The 21,681-nt window shown below is 42.8% G+C and overlaps 1 protein-coding gene across 1 annotated transcript; it reads left to right on the top strand.

The window, feature by feature from the left end:
• The first annotated feature begins 10,423 nt into the window (after positions 1-10,423).
• LOC120942981 (up-regulator of cell proliferation-like) lies at positions 10,424-15,756 on the top strand. The gene has a single exon (XM_040355994.1). The coding sequence runs from the start codon at positions 10,459-10,461 to the stop codon at positions 15,115-15,117; it is 4,659 nt and encodes a 1,552-aa protein (XP_040211928.1). The 5' UTR covers positions 10,424-10,458; the 3' UTR covers positions 15,118-15,756.
• The last annotated feature ends 5,925 nt before the right edge of the window (positions 15,757-21,681 follow it).

Below are 21,681 nucleotides of genomic sequence, written 5' to 3'. Positions count from 1 at the left end.
TACTAAGCAAGGTGAACATTCACTTTGCAAAGTGCATATTCACATTCCTAAATGAACAGTTTCGGCAACATAGGAAAAGAGATTAGCATAATGAAAATAATAAAATAATTTGTGTGTGTGTATACAGTATTTATAGAGAGATATAAAGATCTATAAATAAGTATGCTCTGCTTTTAATCTTTTAGTCTGTGGATGTGGATCACGGAAGATAATCTCACGCCTTCCAGATGGCTACAAAAGGAGGTATGTTTTGTTCTCAGGTAGGGATGAGGTTCAGGTTTGGGTCTTCCATTGATTGGAGGCCAATCCAGCAAGTTCAAGGTTCATGCTCCTCGAATGTGAATGTAACAATCTGACCACCCAAATTCATAACATTCAATAACATTAAAGCGGTTGTATCGGTTTTTTTTTTGTAACTTTCACCTACAGGTAAGCCTATAATAAGGCCTATAATAAGGCTTACCTGTAGGTAAAAAAAATATATATTCCCCTCGCAATGAGATGCTGACTGCAGCGGCGCATGCGCACAGGGGATTCTCAGCTGAAGGCCCGGCAGACGCCGGACCTTGCGGCGCATACTAGCTCATTATGCCTTTTGCCTTACAGGTGTCAAAAAAATATATATATATATTTTTTGGGACTATACAACCGCTTTAATGCACTGCAATGGGTCAGCTGACTTAGAAGGGCCAATACAGGCCGTCCCCTACTTGTAAACATCCGACTTACAAACGACTCCTACTTAGAAAAGGAAGGAGACAACAGGAAGTGAGAGGAAATCTACCCCTAGGAAGGGAAATTATCTTCTGTAATGCCACGTACAGACGGTCGATTTTTGCGATGGAAAAAAAACGACATTTTATGTGATGTAAAAAACGACGTTTTTGAAACTTCATTTTCAAAAACGACGTAGCCTACAGACCATCGTTTTTTCACAATGCTCTAGCAAAGCGAGGTTACGTTTCACCACTTTTTTCCATTGAAGCTCGCTTCATAACTAACTTCTGGGCATGCGCGGGTTTAAAAACGTCGTTTTATACGTCGTTTTTTGCTACACACGGTCAATTTCTGTGAAACAAAAACGACGTTTTGAAAAACGACACAAAAAATTCGAGCATGTTCGAATTTTTTTTTGGTCGTTTTTTTTCATCACAAAAAACGACCGTCTGTACGCGGCATAAGAGTTAATATGGGAAAATGTGTCTCCTCTCCACTGATGCTTTATCACCAATCCTTGTTTCACAAAAAAAAAAAATATTCAAAATCCAATTGTCAATGGGACAGAAAGTGAAGTGAAATGCACACATTGGTGCAGGGTTTTAAGACACCAAACAGGCACTGAGGATAAGACATATTTAGCCAGATTCACGTAGACCTGCCTAACGTTAGGCAGACGTAGCATATCTCATATACGCTACGCCGCCGTAACTTAGAGAGGCAAGTGCTGTATTCACAAAGCACTTGCATCCAAGTTACGGCGGCGTAGCGTAAATGTGCCGGCGTAAGCGCGCCTAATTCAAATTGTGAAGAGGTGGGCGTGTTTTATGGTAATGAATCGTGACCCGACGTGATTGACGTTTTGAACGAACGGCGTATGCGCCGTCCGTGGACGTATCCCAGTGCGCATGCTCCAAATTACGCCGCAAAGACTCAGGTTTCGACATGAACGTAAATTACGCCCAGCCCCATTCACGGATGACTTACGCAAACGACGTAAAAATTTAAAAAAATTTTACGGGTCCGACGTCCATACTTAACATTGGCTGCGCCATCTTTTTGGTGGAATATCTTTACGCCTGAAAACGCCTTACGTAAACGGCGTATCTTTACTGCGACAGGCAAGCATACGTTCGTGAATAGGCGTATCTCGCTGATTTACGTATTCTAGGCGTAAATCAGCGTACACGCCCCTAGCGGCCGGCGTAAATAGACAGCTAAGATACGACGGCGCCGGCGGTCGTATCTTAGCTACATTTAAGTGTATCTCAATTTGAGAATACACTTAAATATACGACGGCGCAGATTTGGAGTTACGACGGCGTATCTACTGATACGCCGGCGTAACTCTACGTGAATCTGGCTAATTGCCTCCTAGCACCCAGCTGCCCCCAAAAAAGTGATATACCATGGATCATTGTCCAGTTGGGCAGCAAGGACTGTAGCAAATGTAAACAAGCCCTTAAAAGGGATTGTAAAGGTTTATTTTTCCTAAATAGCTTCCTTTACCTTAGTGCCGTCCAGGGCCGGCCCTACCATGGGACCCAATGGGACCATGGTTCCAGGCGGCATCTAGGAGGGGGCGGCAATCCGGCCGGCAGAAAGTAACAGTCCGAGGCGAGCGGAGAGCAGAGCGTTGACCGGCGCCTAGCAACCAGAGCAGTGCAGTGATGACATGAGGAGGAGGAGGCCGCCATCAATTGTCACAATGAATGTGGGGGGGGGGGGGCTTTTGGTGGGCGTTATTATTATTATTTTTTTGGGGGGGAGCAGCATTTCATTCTTGGTCCCAGGCAGCACCTGCACTGGTGCAGTCCTCCTTCACTTACCTCATCCTTCGAATTTGCTTTTAAATGTCCTTTTGACAGGTTCTTTGTTTAAAATAAAACAGCACACAGACCCCTCCAAGAGTCTTATATGCATTTTGGGGGACCATAGGAAGGTATTCTGTGTCTTTTTTGTTAAAAGAAACCAACAATGTACATAATTTGCAGCATAGATGAAACAAAAATTTGCATAGTCCCCCCCAAAATGCATACCAGACCCTTTGAGTCTAGTGTGAATTGTAAGGGGGTACCTCACGCAGCAACAAAATAAATGTGTGCAGTCGCCCAGGAAATCCCTATCAAACCCTTTTGGGTCTGGTACAGATTTTAATGGACACAACACATAAAATAAAAATGACCTCCTAAAAATCCATACCAGACCCTTAAAGCGGATGTTCCGCCAAAAAAAAATATTAAAAGCCAGCAGCTACAAATACTGCAGCTGCTGACTTTTAATATTAGGACACTTACCTGTCCTGGAGTCCAGCGCCGATCGCAGCAGAGGACGAGCCGATCGCTCGTCTCTCTGCTGCTGCCCCCTCCATCCACGCTGAGGGAACCAGGAAGTCAAGCGTTCCGGGCTTCACTGCCCGGTTCCCTACGGCGCATGCGCGAGTCGCGCTGCGCCTGCCGATTGGCTCCCGCTGTGTGCTGGTAGCCGAGTGTTCCCAGCACACAACGGGGGGGCGACGGGATGTGACGCAATGCCCGTCTTTTGCCCGTGAATGCCGGGTCGGAAGTGGGTGCAAATACCTATCTGCACCCCCCTCCCCCCTGAAAGGTGTCAAATGTGACACCGGAGGGGAGGAGGGTGCCGATCAGCGTGACTTCACATTAGGGTGAAGAACCGCTTTAAAGGGTCACTAAAGGAAAACATTTTTTTGCCTAAAATTAATGTCTGCAAGGTAGACAGACAGAATAGTGTAATGATTCTGTTAAAAAACGAGTAAATACCTATTAAATTCCTTCATCTATATCACCTCCGGCATTCTAGTTTCTGTTCTCTCATTCACTTCCTGGTTTGCATCGCTCGTTCATGTAAGAGCTACATTTCCCAGTATGCATTGCGGCACGCCCAGTAATTCACACCTCCTTGAAGTCTCTAACACGTAGAGAGCGTCCTGCCGCACAGATGTAGTTCCCAGGAGGGGGCGAGCACGTCACTGACCACCGCAGTAAAGCCTCCCCTCACGGTGGTGAGTAACAATCAGACGAGCAGGAAATAGAGCAACTTCTGAGCAAAAACGAACAATGAGGAAGTGAAAAGGAATGTCTACAGGTAAAGGATGCTAATTATGAAAAAAAAAATATTCCTTTACAACCCCTTTAATCTAGAAATGCAGCTGGCTGGCCAGGAAAAGGGGAGGATGAGCATGCAGCCCCCCTTTTGAACTATACCAGACCACATCCCCTCAGCATGGGGGAGATGCCTTGCCACGACCTGGGAGACATGTACAAGGAAAGAATAAAAAATGTAAAAATTCTTGTTCAACGAGAAGTGGAAAAAATAGAACAATGTAAAAAATTCATTTCAATAACACGCTCGGGGGATTCCTTAAAGGTGTAGGGAAATTACAGAATGTTAAAGAGGAAGTAAACCCAGGAAAAAAAAACACCACCTGCAAGACAAAGGCATAATGAGCTAGTCTGCATGGCAGACTAGCTCATTATGTAATACTCACCTCCGATCGAAGCCCCCTCAGCCGTCCTCTTCCAACGCCCGGGCAGCCGACATCTTGCCCGGGGGTTACTTCCGCATATCGCAGCTCCGGGGCTCTGATTGGCCAGAGCCGCGATAACGTCACTCCCGCGCATGTGACGGCACGGCCTCAATGAGGAACAGCACACTACAGTGCGCCTGCGCCGCTTGTCTACGGCGAAGGCGCCCATGATTATAGTAAATGTCTCCTGAACCGTGGAGGTTTAGGAGATATTTCCAGCACCTACAGGTAAGCCTTAATCTAGGCTCACCTGTAGGTTAAAGTGGTTGTAAAGGGTTTACAACCACTCTAATGCTGTACACACCATATTCTGGCACTACATAAATTGCATGTCTATTTAATTACTTTACATTTAAACATGTGTTTGGCTTACATCCAGCATGTCAAAAATCTGGCTTGCGGGCCAATTGCGGACCACGTTCCGGTTTAATGTGGCCCCGCTGGCCATTTGGATATCTATATATCTTTTGTGGACCCCAGGGGGCCTGCCTTGGAGGGAACAGGGAGGGGGCAGGACGAGTGCCATCAGATTACATTCCTTCAATCTCCTGTTTACTTTAGTGGTGTCTGTATTAGGAAGTGCCATCTCCTGGGCTGCCATTGGACGACTGTTCTGTCTATCATAGGAGGCGGGACTTTGTATTAAAGAGCCTGCCGTGTAAACAGGAGATTCTCCTGTGTGTAATCTGTTGGCGCTCATCCCGCCCCCTCCCTGTCCCCTCCGAGGCTGCAGATGGCATTGATCAGGCTGCACCGATGGCAATGGTAAGGCTGCATTTATGTCAGTGGTGAGGCTGCATTCATGGCAATGGTGAGGCTGCATTCATGGCAGGGGTGAGGCTGCATTCCAGTCAATAATGAGACTGCATTCCAGTCAATGGTGAGGCTGCATTCATGGCACATGTAAGGCTGCATTCATATCAATGGCGAGGCTGCATTCATGGCAATGGTGAAGCTGCATGCATGGCAGTGGTGAGGCTACAGATGGGTGATTAGGCTGCATTAATGGGCACTGACCCTTATTTTGCTTCATAGTTCTTCATCTAAAAAAAATAATAATTTCATGACACTTCCCTCTTAAAGTGAAGGTGGATGTTATACGCCGATAAATACGGTATATCCAAATAATACGTCCGAGCTCATCCTTAGTCCTGAGCGGCATTTGGGAATTCTTTTGGGCCACCAAAGATATATATTGTAACGGGAGTCACTTTTGGGCACAGATTGAGCCAGGAAATAATGGACATATCTTGGATTACATGAGATGGGACAGTAATGATAATTCACATTGGCCCGGATTCACATACCTGAGCGCATCTTTATGCCGGCGTAGCGCATCTCATATGCGCTACGCCGACGTAACACAGAGAGGCAAGCACAGTATTCACAAAGCACCTGCTCCCAACGTTGCGCCGGCGTAACGTAAATTCCTAGGCGTCCGCCGGCCTAATTCAAAGTAGGTGGAAGTGGGCGTGATACATTTAAATGAACCGTGACCCCATGCAAATGATGGGCCGAACAAACAGCGCATGCGCCGTCCCGTGGACGCTTCCCCGTGCGCATGCTCAGAATCACGTCGGAAAGAACGCCTAAGATACGTCGAATCACTGAACGTAACCTACGCTCAGCCCTATTCAGGTAGTACTACTTTGCATGGGTTGCGCCTCCCTATATGTGGAATAACTTTACGCCGGACATATGCCTTACGTAAAGGCGTATATTACTGCGACGGGCGCAAGTACATTCGTAAATCGGTGCATCTCAGCCATTTGCATATTCGACGCGTAAATCAATGGGAGAGCCCCTTGCGGCCAGCGTAAATATGCGCCCAAGATACGCCGGCGTAGGAAAGTTACGTCGGTCGGAGGAAGCCTATTTTCAGGCGTATCTAGTTCTATGGGCACGGCGCATAGATACGACAGCACACATTTACACTTTTTTTTTCAATTAACTTTTTATTAAATATTTTTTTAACAGAAACTTAACATCAACATGACATTCTTACATTTATATACTGACATACATTTACACTTACGCGGCGTATCTCGAGATACGTCGGCGTAAGTGCTACGTGAATCCGGGCCAATGTATTGCAGGATATCTTGAAATATTACAGGTGGTTGATTCTGAACCCAACAGGTCAATAGGAGAGTGACTCATTCAATGTGGAACACAGACTGTTAAGGGGGTAATTAAGTCTGCTACTGTCATGTAAACTAGCCTTAGTCTGGCTTCTAAAGACCTTTTCATTGTGTGATGCTAATTAACACTGTTTTGGGTGAATTTCTATTGATGATAAATGTGTATTGTCTAGCAGGGGAGAAAAGCTGGAGTCTTGATGTCTGACTTGTCAGCTGTAGCTAATTAGCTCATGTGGATTATATCGGTGCTAGAAAGTCTGACTAACGATGTGTATTGGGCTTCTTGTGTCATGTTGTGGGTGGAGTTAAGCCATTGTTATTTGGTTGCAAAGTGTATATAAAAAGCCTGAGTTTACCATTAAAGTCTCTTTCTGTTTGGAACCAGAAACAGAGCTGTGTCTCGTTTCTGGGTGGAATTCTTATGGGTCGTGTTCGTCTGCTGGATTGTGGAGTGTCGATAAGCTGTCGTGGGTTGGTGGAATGGAATATCGTAAACGGCGTTAACCCCTGACCGTTACATATATATATATATATATATATATATATATATATCCAAATAACACACAGAGCTCATCTCTTCACCACACAGCCACAAAGGCAAGAGAATTCTTGTTGGGCGGTGTATTAGAGCTCGGACGAACACACTTAGACCGACTTTTTATGGATTAAAGAATGTCAGGCAAAACATTTCGGCCCTCACGCATGTTCACTTCATCAAATGTGGCCCTCTTTGAAAAAAAGTTTGGACACCCCTGGCTTACATACAGCATCAGCTACCCAAATAATTGATGTTTAACCCAAGCATTTTAAATAGGTCGTTTTTGGCAAAACATTGTTTTTGTACAATGTAGAAGTAATAATTGAGGGCCAGATCCACAACGAGCGGGCTTAACTTAAATCTTCCTATTTAAGTTACACCGCCGCAAAATCTCTACCTAAGTGCCCGATCCACAAAGCACTTACCTAGAAATTTTCAGCGGTGTAACTTAAATTCGTCCGGCGCAAGGCGGGCCCAATCTAATGGGGCGAGTCCCATTTAAATTAGGCGCGCTCCCGCGCCGGACGTACTGCGCATGCTCCCGAAGCAATTTTCCCGACGTGCATTGTGCAAAATTACGTTACGCCAAGTTTTGTGAATCGCACCGGGTAAAAAAAGTTGCGTCGCAGCATTTCGACGAGAAATGCCCCCAGCGGCGGCCGAGGTACTGCATCCTAAGATCCGACAGTGTAAGTCCCTTACACATGTCGGATCTTCTGCCTATCTATGAGAAACTGATTCTGTGGATCAGTTCCATAGTTAGAAACAGGGATACGACGGCGTATCAGTAGATACGCCGGCGTATCCCTTTTGTGGATCTGGCCCTGAGTGTTTTAATCAGAAGAGGCAATTCAGGCACAAACTATCACTATATACTGTATGTATGTATCGCATCCACCTTAAAACAAAAAAAGTTAAAACCATCAATGTCATGTAAACTTCCAAACGGGCAATTTTGTTGTCATTTTCTACTTAGTAACACACCGTGTTGTGTGCCAACCACAAACCACAATTCACAAACCCACATTGAAACATGGCACTGTGATTATTATATTTTTTACACACAGTAGCTGGAGAGCATGCAAGCAGTTAAATTAGGCAGCAATGAGAGAGACTAGTCATTTTTTCCAGGAAAAAAAATTATAAGGGTAAGATACCTGTACATTAGATTCTGTAGAGACTCACTGCTCCTTAAGCAAGCATATTTATTTGACATTGTGTCAGAGGATGAGATAAAGCATATTTTATTTACATAAAAAATATATATGTTTCAGTTTCTTATCTCACAGTCAAGAGCCAGAAATATTGTACACCACGTAAGTGTTTTTACTAGGCATAATGCAAGATAGAGAGACTAGGAAGGTTTGACCCTCGAAAAATGTATATTTATTTCGTCTTTTTTTAGTGCAAGCCAGAAAAACTGAACTTATTAGCAATTGGATAGTATGTTATCCCTATTTGTTAAGATTCTATGTCAGATGGAGATCTGGGATAAACAAATCACAATCTCTTTTTTTCTCACACCACTTTCCCAAAAAATTAGGGCTGTTACTGATTAAAATTTCCGCGTTCGATTAATCGTGTTTTTTTTTTTATCGATTAATCGACTAATTTCGAATAATTATAACGCACATACAGATCCAACTACTTTTAGCTGATTTCCTTGCAGGCCGATTCCCAGTGCAGCTACCAACCACTGGAAAAATGGATAGCAGGATACAAAAAACACACAAAGGCAGCGCTCGATGGGAATAGAATTAAAACTTTTATAGTCTTCAAGTAGGTAACAAAATAAATATTGCATTGGAGATAAAATTGATGTAGCTACATAAACTATACCAAACGGTAGCAAAAGCAGTCATAAAAACATGTAGCTAAGTATGATACTGGTATAAAAATGTGTACAACGATACCACTGCTGAATCCAGATGAGGAGAGGTTAACATCAGTTCGTCGGCATGTAGATGTCCCGTGAAGTGAACTATCACAACTCCCAGTGGATGGCTGTAGAATCCCAGGGTGATAGAGGGAAGTGATAGAGGGAAGTGTAACAGCCCTTGCGTGTGGCAGATAGTAAGGTCCCGCCGGCATGCAGATATGAAGGCACAGCAAAGGAGCCCTCCAGATGGACACGGCAAGCCCCGTCGGTGTCCATGACATCACCGGATCTCCAACGGAACTCCCTCAAGACCCGGAAGCCTGCGGAGAGGTGAGTACCGATCAAAACAATTTTGATCGATCAAAAAAAATAACGATTAATCAAGGAATTAATAGTAAATTTCCTCAGCCCTACAAAAAATTATAAAACTTTATGCAGCTTTTTTGGAAATCGTTGTGCTATTTCATTATTGTGAGCAGGCAGATTACATGTGGAAAAAGAACATTTAGAGCTGTTATCTAAAGTAAAGTAAAGTAAAGAGATTTGAAGGACACATTTTTTGCCTTTGTCATATAGGCCACAATGTTTTGTAGGAGAGAGCGAGAAATCAGATTGCACTTGAAATCTAAAATGTGTCTCTTCCCTGGAAGACAAAGATGTAAAAAAAAGTGTCATGCCGCGTACACACGATAATTTTTCGGGTTGTAAAAAACTACGTTTTTTAAAAATGTAATTTAAAACGATCGTGTGTAGGCTTCAGAGCATTTTTCAGGTTCTGAAAAACGGGCACATTTGTTTTCGAACGTGCTCTATTTTTTCACAACGTTTTAAACGTTGACGTTTTTCGGGTTGTAAAAAATGATCGTGTGTGGTTGACGTGAAAAACCTGCGCATGCTCAGAAGCAAGTTATGAGACGGGAGCAGCCCAAAGGGTGGCGTCATCCAAATCTTCCCCTTTATAGTGTCGTCGTACGTCACTGCGCTTTGCTAGAGCATTTTTTTTTTAACGATTGTGTGTAGGCAAGGCCGTTTTAAGCTGTGTTTATATTTATTGACCCAATCGAAGAGAGAGAATTCCAGCGGTTATCCAAATGCAGTCAGAGCGACACCAAGTTTTTTGTTGTTGTTACTCCAGTTTCAGGAAAAGATATTGAGAAAGAGACACAAAAACGTATACTCAACCTTCTTCCAGTATTAAGAATTGATAGACCCACAGAATGAATAAAGCAGCAGCAGGCAGATCCTTGCACTGCAGGTCCCACGTATTGCTTCCTCTCCAGCATGGAGGACAGAGGGCAGCACAGTAGTCACATCACTAAATCTCAATCAAAATCAGATGAGTCAGAGGCAGCAGCACCTTAGAGGATATCACACTGCACATATACAGCTATTAGTCTACAGAACAGTAATGCCTAGGCAAAGGCAATTCGCAGATATTTTTAGAGAAGAATTCCAATCAAAAGTTCGATTTTCCAACGTACTGCTGAAGCACATTTACCATTTCTAGATGTTCCCTGTAGGATAGCAAACTTTCACTTTTTAAGTTCAAAACTACTTTATTATTGAATTAATGTTGATTTTTTTTCTCATTTCAGAAAAAGGAGAGGCCTTTAAACATCTCTTTGTCCAGCTGAAGATGGAAAGCTATTTAGTTTCAAAGCTGACATTAAGGGACATTCTAGAAGTTAGGTTAGAGATCCATAAGGACAATAAGCCAAAGAAAATAGAAGATGTAGCCTGGTGTACTCTAAAGAAGATCATGGCTCTAGACAATACTGCAAGGAACACTCTGCTCAATACAGATTCGTCTGGCTTGAATAAAAATGATAAAGATGATCTCTTTAACATTGATGAGTATGAAGATACACAAAATGCAAGTTCCATCCACCCCTTGGATATCCTCTGTCTTCTCCTGCATTGTTCAGATAATTTTCTACAACAAGAAATTGTAACCAAAATGGCCATGTGTCAGTTCGCTGTCCCTCTGCTGCTCCCTGCTGGTGACGGGTCACAGTGTACCTATATGCTGTGGGCAATGAGAGACATTGTGAAGAAGTGGAGACCTCAGTGTTTAGCTGACAGTAAAGGGTTCAGAGAAGAAAATGTGGTGAATATTTCCATGCCACTAATTTCCTTTGTAAGATTGGGGAAATCCAAGTTGTCAAAATCTAAAATCCTGAATCAAATTCTTAATCCAGTCCAGCAGAATAACAATTTCTTCATACATGACAATGTGGATGGTGGCAACATTGAGAGAAAAATATCTGAGGGACTTGTGGAAATTTCCTGGTATTTTCCCTCTGGTAAATCTGATGTTTTTCCAGAACCTCTTGCAGTTACCAACCTACGTGGAGACCTAGAGACCAACTGGGACCAGTTCACATTTCTAGCAGAAGTTTCATCAGCTGTGTTTATATTTATTGAAACAATCGATGAGAGAGAATTCCAGCTGTTATCCAAATGCAGTCAGAATGACACCGATTTTTGCATTGTATTTACTCCAAATTCAGGAAAAAGTATTGAGAAAGAGACACAAAAACTTCTAGGGAACCTTCTTCCAGTATTAAGAATTGAAAGAGAAAATGTTATCCTGAAGATGAGGACAGAAAATGATACAATGTTAACTAAAAAAATCCAAGGGAGAATGAAACAAATTATGGAGAGCACCTCCAAATCTATTTCACTGGAAGATTTACCAAGATATTTCAGTGGGCATCATTTTGTGACAGATGAAAGTACTGATGAATGCCAGAAAGGAAGAAACCATGCAGATAAAATCACTCAAGAAATAAAAGATGTGGCAGAATATAAAATGGCCACTATGAAATTACAAGGAGATCTTTGGAAACAGTTGTCCAAAATAGATAAAGAACTTTGTAGAATGAAAAACCAAGGAGAACAAAATGCAGAAACACATAAATCTCATCTCCGATTACAGCGCAATGCCCTGCATGTAAAACAATATCAACAGAAAAATTCCAAGGGTATAGGGTTTTTTATTCAAGCTCTTACTGATTTGTCTCCAAAAGAGAGACAATATTTTCTAAAATGGATGAAATTTAACCTTGACACAATAACTAGAGACAATTTGTCTAATCTGCAGGTAATTTACAAGGAGAAATGTGACAATCTGCCCCACAGCAAAAAAGAACTCAGGGACTTAGATCAGAAAATCTCTGACAGCTGTTTGGGAGTGGAACACTTTCTACGTGAAATGGGGCAGTTTTATGAAGCTGAATGCTCTACAGCAAAACATACAATAATTGAGCAAAACAAGAAAAAATTTGCTGATCTTCCTAGAATAGCTGCCAATTTTCTGTTGGATGGGTTTCCATTAGAGCTGATTGATGGAGATGCCTCCAACATTCCCCTGCAATGGATAACGGATGTCCTTACTGATCTGGACAAGAGAACAGGGGGAAAATGCAGACTGAGAGTGATAACTGTACTGGGAGTGCAAAGTACAGGAAAATCCACCCTCCTCAACACCATGTTTGGTTTGCAGTTCCCCGTGGCCAGTGGAAGATGCACACGAGGAGCCTTCATGACTCTTCTTAATGTTAAAAAGGACTTCCAGGAAAAGCTGGGCTGTCACTTCATCCTGGTGATCGATACTGAGGGGCTGAAAGCTCCAGAGTTGAGCTCTCTGCAGGACAGCTATGAACATGACAATGAACTGGCCACACTAGTGGTTGGATTGAGTGATATCACCATAATCAATATGGCCATGGAAAACTCAACAGAAATGAAGGATATTTTACAGATTGTGGTCCATGCTTTTCTTAGAATGAAAGAAATTGGGAGGAAACCCAACTGCCAGTTTGTACACCAGAATGTCAGTGATGTATCGGCTCCTGATAAAAACATGAGAGACACAAAGAAACTTCTGGAACAGCTGAATGAAATGGCAAAGGTGGCTGCCAACATGGAGAAAAAAAATGAGATTTTAGCTTTCACTGATGTGATCAACTATGATATTAAAAAGGACAATCAGTACATTCCTGGCTTGTGGCAGGGAGACCCACCAATGGCTCCAGTAAATTATGGCTACAGCTCAAATGTGCTTGAGCTTAAAATGTATTTGTTTGAATATATGAATTGTGAGGAATCTATTAACAAACCATCCAGCATCTCTGACTTTATTACTTGGATAGAAAGTTTATGGCGATCTGTGAAACACGAGAAATTCATCTTCAGTTTTAGAAACAGTCTGGTGGCCAAAGCCTACAATAGTTTGTCTTCACAGTATTCCTTATGGGAATGGGATTTCTGTAAAAAAATTCTCAACTGGGTGATCAGCACAGAAAATGACATTAGAAATCAATCTGGAAAAACATATGAAATCAAAAAACAGGAGCTGCAGAATATTCTTCTGGAGGAAGAAAACAAGATGACTGAATCACTAGAAAAATATTTTGAAAACTCCGAAAATGCAAATCTCATAGAACGACACAGAGAAGAATTCAAATTAAGTATAACGAGCCTGAGAAAAGAACTTGAAATAAACGCTCTTAGCAAGTGCCATGAGGCTGTTTCTATCCAGAAAGGGAAAATACAAATCCAGAACATCGAGAGGAAATCCCAGACATTTATTGAAGATAAAATAACACATCTCCTGCAAAGATATAGACAGAATAATATTGAAGTAAATGAAGAAGCAATTCAACAAGAATTTGAGTTGATGTGGAAGAAGACCTTATCAGAGCTGCAGTTGGAAGAACTTAGAAGATGTAATGTGGATCATTCTCTTCTTCTCCTTCTCAAAAATGACATGAGCAGTAAAGGACCTGAGATAAATAGAGCATTAATTAGAGTTAAAGTTTTACAGCAATATGCAAAGAAAGGTGTCAGGTTTTGTATAGATGATAAAAAGCACTTTGATCACTCCATTAAATCAGTTTTAAGAAACCTAATATGTAAGCAAGAACATATTAGGAAGGTTAGCGATCTTGCTGCTTCAATAATTCGGACCAGTGATGAGTATATAAAAGAGAAGACGTCTTCCAGAAATGATTACAATGAAATGTACGCTAAGGAATTGCTACACAAGATTAATAATATATTTAATGATAAAGATGTGAAAAAGCTTAACTTTAATAAACAGTTTGAGTTGGATATCAAACTTTTCATTTTTGGAAAAGCCTCTAAAGCTTTCCAGAAGTTACATGACAAGTTTCTCCATGAGAATGACCCCAAACTTTGCCTGAAGAAGCTAAAGCCCCAGTACTTGTCTATATTTCTCATGATTTTCCACAAAAAAGATGAGAGTCGAAACAGAGCCAGACAGTTTTGTGAGCTGTGCCTGAAACCAGCAATAATAGATTATGTTTTCAAACATCTTGGACAAAAAATAGTAGATGAGATTTTAATTGAAAATTTCACATTCCGCAGCAAAAGTTCTTTCCAGTGTATGGTTCTAGAGGAGCTTCTAGAAGACATGTCATTCCACAAGTATGTTGAGTTCATCAGTTCCTATGAGAGCTTTATAAAAAAATGGATTTTGGCTTACATCACAAACAAATATGACAGAGGATCAGCTTTACAAACCTTGCAGGAGAATATTCTGTCATTCATTGACAAGACAATAAAAAACGCTCTTAAAAATGAAAGATGCCGGAAGGAAAACTTGGTGTCGGTTTTTTTGGAGAAGTTTTGTGAGTTATTAAAAACAGAATTGGTGATTTCACAAAAAGAGATGAAATTCATCACATTCCTTAACTTCGGGAGCGTTGTGCAATTCTCATCCGAAATTGAAAATTTCCTCCCAGAGACACAACAACAAATCCGATCAGATCTTAGATCTATAGATATACAGTATATTCTTTCCAGGATGACAGTGAAGCCTCTGCATGAATTGTTCAGGAAGGCGATTGGATGTGGCAAGCAGTGTCCTTTCTGTGATGTCCCCTGTGAGGCCGGAGGCGGTGACCATATAAATCACGCAGCTTCCATTCACAGACCACAAGGATTTGGGCAGTATTGTTTTGTGGAAGATGATAAGTTGGTCATTGATATCTGTTCTACTCTTGTTGTATCTAACTCAAGTTTTAGAAATACAGACACTGAATGGAAAGATCATCCCTACAAAGAGTATCGTACATATTACCCAGATTGGGTCATTCAGCCCGACTCCAGCATTGGGTCCTCAGATTACTGGAAGTTCATCTTTGTAAAGTTTAATCAACAGTTTGCAAAAGAGTATGGAGCACAACCGGCTGAGCTGCCGGAGACCTGGATGGAAATCACCAGAGAGCAAGCACTTGACAGCTTGAAAAAAGCCTTTAATGTGAATTGACCTCCCTATAGTGATCATTACAAACTGATTTACATTGGGGACAAATGAGGATACACCATTTTTTTTACATAATGTATACTTCCCAATAACTGTATTCAGCATGCAGAGAGATAGTAATTACACAGAATGACCATTGCTCATACTGGATGCTACATCACCTGTGTATACCACATTTACTGTACCTGCATATATATATATGTAGGATTTATTACCACAAGGATTTTCTAAATATGTGCAGCTAAGCAACTTCTCACTAGTTAGAAATGGTATATTGTGCAAAGGGTCTAAGAAGATCTCAATGAGATTCTATTGGATTTACCATCTTTATATGCCAAGGATTTGACATGCCTCTACAACACATGTGAAGCCACGTTTAAAATAATATCAATGTAAGCTGGCTAGTGGCCGCATCCAGCTTCGCCCCTCTTCCTTCCGGGGCCGTGGACTCCGGCTCTGTGACTGGCCGGAGTTGTGTGACGTCACTCCCACGCATGTGCACAGGAGCCGCCAGTCACGCCATGGGCTCTTTAGAAACGGCATGGGTCCTTTATAAACTGCACAATCGAGCCCTTGAGATATTTCCAGTACCTACAGCTAAGCCTTATTATAGGCTTACCTATAGGTACAAGTGGTGTAACAAGGTCAGTGGTGTCACTAGGGCTGGTATCCCACAGTGCAAAAAACATGGTGTCACCCCCCTCCGTACAGGGAAAAGGGGATTAGCCGCTCCAGGTGGGAACCCAGATGAATATCCTCTGTTGCAGACAACTCAGGTGCAGGCAATGCACTTAGCAAAGCAGGAAAAAAATTGTCTCTGGACAGCCGCGCTCTGAACAAATTGTAGCCTTTTATTAAAAGAAGGACAGCACTACAAGTCACAGCAAAATAAAAACCTGACTGCTGACGCGTTTCCCACTGAAACTAGTGCTTAGTCATAGCTAAAGACCCCCCTCCCTCAGTATAGACCCCCGTTCAGTGCAGACCCCCTTTAGTATAGACCCCAATTCATTGCAGACCCCTCATTCAGTGCAGACCCCTCATTTAGCTCAGACCCCAATTTAGTGCAGACCCCCCAATTCAGTGCAGACCCATTCAGTGGAGACCCGTTCAGTGCAGACCCCCCAATTCAGTGCAGACCCCCTCAGTGCATACCGCAATTCAGTGCAGACACCCTCAGTGCATACCCCAATTCAGTGCAGACCCCCCAATTCAGTGCAGACCCCCTCAGTGCAGACCCCCTCGGTGCAGACCTTCATTCAATCGGAGATCCGAAAATCTCAGAATAATGAAAAACTTGTCCAAATATTAATCTAAACAAACTGCACATGTCTACTAGCTCGGACCTCAGTAGGTCTGGGTATCTGCTAGCATTACAAAGTACAGATTATTATAGAGCTTTGTTGGCAAAATAAACAAATAAATATATAAAGAAAAAAAAACTTTTTTTTTTTTTTAATTCCTATATACAATTGTGCAAATAAGTAATTGTTTATCATACATGTAGGCCAAAATGTATACTGCTACATATCTTTGGTAAAACTAACCCAATTAGTGTACCGTGTTGGACCTCCTTTTGCCTTCAGAAGTGCCTTAATTCTTCGTGGCATAGATTCAACAAGGTGTTGGAAATATTCCTTAGAGACTTTGGTCCATAGTGACACGATAGCTACAGATTTGTCGACTGCACATCCATGATGTCTCCCATTCCACTACATTCCAAAGGTGCTCTATTGGATGAGATGTGGTGAGTGTGGAGGCCATTGGAGGACAGTGACCTCATTGTAGAGTGGTGAGATGATCGGATCCTTGTGACAGGGTGACATTATCCTGCTGGAAGGAGCCATCAGAAGATGGGGACACTGTAGTCATAAAGGGATGGACATGGTCACCAACAATACTCAGATAGGCCGTGGCATTTAAACGATACTCAATTGGTACTAAGGGGCCCAAAGTGTGCCAAGAAAATATCCCCCCACACCATTACACCACCAGCCTGAACCCTTGATACAAGGCAGGATGGATCCATGCTTTCATGTTGTTTACACCAAATTCTGACCCCACCATCTGAATGTTGCAGCTGAAATGGAGACTCATCAGACCAGGCAACGTTTTTACAATCTTCTATTGTCCAATTTTGGTGAGCCTGTGCCAATTGTAGCCTTAGCTTCCTGTTCTTAGCTGACAGGAGTGGCACCCGGTGTGGTCTTCTGCTGCTATAGCCTATCTGCTTCAAGGTTCAATGTGTTGTGCATTCAGAGATGGTATTTTGCATACCTTGGGTGTAATGAGTGGTTATTTGAGTTACTGTTGTCTTTATATCATCTCCAACCAGTCTGCCCATTCTCCTCTGACATCAACAAGGCATTTTCCTCCACAGAACCGCCGCTCACTGGATATTTTCTCTTTTGAGACCATTCTCTGTAAACCAGAGAGATGGTTGTGTATGAAAATCCCAGTAGATCAGCATTTTTTTAAATACTCAGACCAGCCAGTCTTTCACCAAAGACCATTCCACGTTCAAAATCACTTAAATCCCCTTTCTTCAGCATTCTGATTCTCATGCCGCGTACACACGATCGTTTTTCGGCATGAAAAAAACAACGTTTTTAAAAAATGTAATTTAAAATGATCGTGTGTGGGCTTCAATTTTTTTTTTAACGATCGTGTTTGGGCAACGTCGTTTTAATGATGAAGTTGGAAAAAACATAGTTTTTTCGAGAGGCTGAAAAACATAGTTTTTTACAAGCCGAAAAACGATCGTGTGTACGCGGCATCAGTTTGAATTTCAGCAAGTCATTTTCACCATGTCTAGATGCCTAAATGCATTGAGTTGCTGGTTAGTTGATTTGCCGATTAACAATTTGTGTTACCAAGCAATTGAACAGGTGTACCTAATAAAGTGGTCGGTGAGTGTATATTATTTAGTCTGATTCAGAAATACTTACGCTGACGTATCTACAGATACACCGCGTAAGTGCACTGATGCGCCGTCGTATCTATGCGCCTGAGTCTCAATGCAAGATACGCCTGAAATTTGGCTCCATCCGACCGACGTAAGTCTCCTACGCCGTCGTTTCTTAGGAGCATATTTACGCTGGCCGCAAGGGGCGCTTCCATGGATTTACACGTCGAATATGTAAATGACCTAGATACGCCAATTCACAAACCTACTTGCGCCCATCGCAATAATATACGCCGTTTACGTAAGGCGTACGTCCGGCGTAAAGTTATTCCACCATATAGGAGGCGCATCCCATGCAAAGGTATGGACCACGTAACAGCCGTTGTATTTGACGTCGCTTACGTAGTACTACGTGAATAGGGCTGGGCGTAGGTTCCGTTCAGTGATTCGACGTATCTTGGGAGTATTTCCGACGTGATTCTGAGCATGCGCACTGGGAAGCGTCCACGGGATGGCGCATGCGCCGTTCGTTCAGGCCCTTCATTTGCATGGGGTCACGATTCATTTACATGGAGCACGCCCACTTCCTTCCTACTTTGAATTAGGCGAGTTTACGCCGGACAATTTACATTAAGCCGGCGCAACGTTGGGAGAGACTGCTTTGTGAATACTGGGCCAGATTCAAGAAGCAATTGCGCCCGTGTAACAATAGGTTACACGGCGCAATTGATTACTTGCTCCGGCGTAGCGAATGCTCCTGATTCAGGAACATCGCTACGCCGACTGCAGCCTAAAATCTGCGCGGCATAAGGCTCTTATGCCACGCAGATTTTAGGCTGCATTCTAGTGAAAACCGCTAGGGGGCGCTCCCATTGTGATCTGTGTATAGTATGCAAATTGCATACTAACACCGATTCACAAACTTGCGCTGGCCCTGCGTACGCAAATTACGTAATTTGCGTACGTCGGGTTTCACATCCTAATAGCAGGCGCAGCCAATGCTATAGGATGGCCACGTTCCCGCGTCGCGACGTTCAAATTTTACGTCGTTTGCGTAAGTGGATCGTGAATGGCGCTGGACACCATTCACGTTCACTTTGAAGCAAATGACGTCCTTGCGACGTCATTTGCCGCAATGCACGTCGGGAAAGTTTCCCGACGGAGCATGCGCTCTACGCTCGGCGCGGGAGCGCGCCTAATTTAAATAATTTACATTAGGCGCCCGTACGCCGGGCAAGTTAACACAGCGCCCCCGCAATTTACGGAGCTTCTGCTCCGTGAATCGCGGGCAGCGCAGAAAATTTGCGCGGGCGCAGGGCAAAAACGCTGCCCTGTGCCTGCGTAAGAAAGGCGCAGATTCTTACTGAATCTGGGCCAAGGTTCTTGCATCTCTGAGTTACGTTGGTGTAGCGCATATGAGCTGCGCTACGCCGGTAAAAGATGCGCTCAGGTATGTGAATCTGGCTAATAGTGTCTACAAGCTACGCTACATATCATTGAAAATTGATCAATCCTGATGTACTGACGGCCTAATTACTTGAGGCCCTAAAATATCAGGACTGTACAAATACCCCTTTTTGGAAAGTACACAGTCCAAGGTATTTATTAAGAGGCATGGTGAATTTTATATATATATTTTTTTTTTTACACAAAGTTCTCATATTAACAGGTTATTTCTCACACAGAGCATATGCATACTTGTAATTACACCCCAAAGCACATTTTGCTACTTGTCCTGAGTATGGCGATACCACATGTGTGAGACTTTTTCACAGCCTGGCCACATACAGAGGCCCAACATGCAGGGAGCACTTCAAGGCATTCTGGGGACATAAATTACACATCTAATTTCCTGACTACCGATCGCATTTTTAAAGACCCTGGACCACCAGGACAGTGGAATTACCAACAAATTTACCCCATTTTGGAACGCAAACACCGCAGCATATATCCTACGAGGCATAATGAGTCTTTTGAACATGTCATTTTTTTCCACATGTTTTTGAAAAATGTAGAAAGAAAATAAAAAACTATATATTTTTTTTTTACACAAAGTTGTCAATTTATAAGATATTTCTAACAAATAACCCTGATAATCGTACACACTAAGAATGTGTAGCTTTAAATACCCTTCACAATGATCCCTCTATTGTTATTAAAATGGGAGAAGAGTGGCCCTGTGGTGGTTCAGTATTTAGACACATATAAGAATGAGGCAATCAGACAGTTTTTTGAGGATACATAGTTACATAGTAGGTGAGGTTAAAAAAAGTCCATCAAGTCCAACCTATGTGTGTGGTTATATGTCAGTATTACATTATATATCAATGTATGTTGCGTTGTCGTTCAAGGTGCTTATCTAATAGTTTCTTGAAATTATGATTTCCCCCCCGCTGAAACCACAGCCTGTGGAAGGGAATTCCACATCCTTGCCGCTCTTATAGTAAAGAACCCTCTACGCAGTTTAAAGGAGTTGCAAAGGAAAAAATGTTTTGGCTGAAATGACTGGTTACAGGGTATAGAAACATAATAGTTAACTGATTCCTTTTAAAAATGATTAAAAATAGATAAACATCAATCATATAATGTACCGGCAGTTTCTAGTTTCGTTTTTGCATGTTTTTTCCTGCTTCTGTGATGTACAGAGCCACAGAGCCAATACAGGGCAGTGATGGTTTGGAAAACGAAAATGATTGGTGCTGAGGGGTTTTAGACACACAGTAATCACACCTCCTTGATTAGTGACCACAGAGAGAAAGCTCCCATGACTTTTTTCATCAGGAAACAGACAACCAGGAAGTGTGGAGATCAGAGAAGAATTACAGCAACTTGAGAGCAAAAATGAACAATGAGGACATGAAAACAGCACTGCATTAAGGTAAAGGAAGCTATTAAAGGGGTGTTCCAGCCATTTGTATGTTTATTAAAAGTCAGCAGCAACAAAAAGTGTTGCTGCTGGCTTTTAATAAACAGGCACTTACCTGCTCCAGCGCTCCAGCGACGCGCCGGCCGGGGCTCCGCTCCTCTCCCCCCCTCCCCGGCCGGCGTCTTCATCTTCAGTGTGGGCACCCGGCCGTGACAGCTTTCGGCTTCACGGCCGGGCACCCACTGCGCATGCGCGAGCGCGAGCGGCGCGGCACTGCGCATGCGCAAGCGGCGCGGCCCGGCGCCGCGCCGTGTAATTGGCCAGGGGATCGCCTAGGACCTGTGACGTGTCCTAGGCGATCGCCTACAGCAGCCACTTCCTGAAGGCGACTAAGCTTAGTCGCCTACAGGAAGGAGGAAGTGGGACAGGAAGTCCCACTCGTGCTGAAGCCCCCACTCCCCCCCCCAAAAAAATTACATGCCAAATGTGGCATGTAAGGGGGAGAGGAGTGGATTGAGAGGAAGTTCCAAATTTGGGTGGAACTCCTCTTTAAGATTAAAAAAAAATTACTTTAAGGTTAAACCTCTTTTCTTCTCATTTTAGTGAGTGGCCACGTGTCTAATTAAACTCCCTTCCACGAAAACGTTTTCTCCCCATTGTGGGGTCAAAAGTACGGTATTTGTAAATTGAAATCATATCCCCTCTCAAGTGTCTCTTCTCCAGAGAGAATAAATTCATTGCTCTCAACCTTTCCTCATCACTAATATCCTCCAGACCCTTTATTAGCTTTGTTGCT

The sequence above is a fragment of the Rana temporaria genome, chromosome 6, assembly GCF_905171775.1.
Source record: "Rana temporaria chromosome 6, aRanTem1.1, whole genome shotgun sequence".
Lineage (NCBI taxonomy): Eukaryota > Metazoa > Chordata > Amphibia > Anura > Ranidae > Rana > Rana temporaria.
This window is presented reverse-complemented; position numbering and strand designations above follow the sequence as displayed.

Coding starts and splice junctions, on each gene's coding strand:
- LOC120942981 (XM_040355994.1), top strand. CDS start 10,459: ATGGAAAGCTATTTAGTTTCAAAGCTGACATTAAGGGACATTCTAGAA.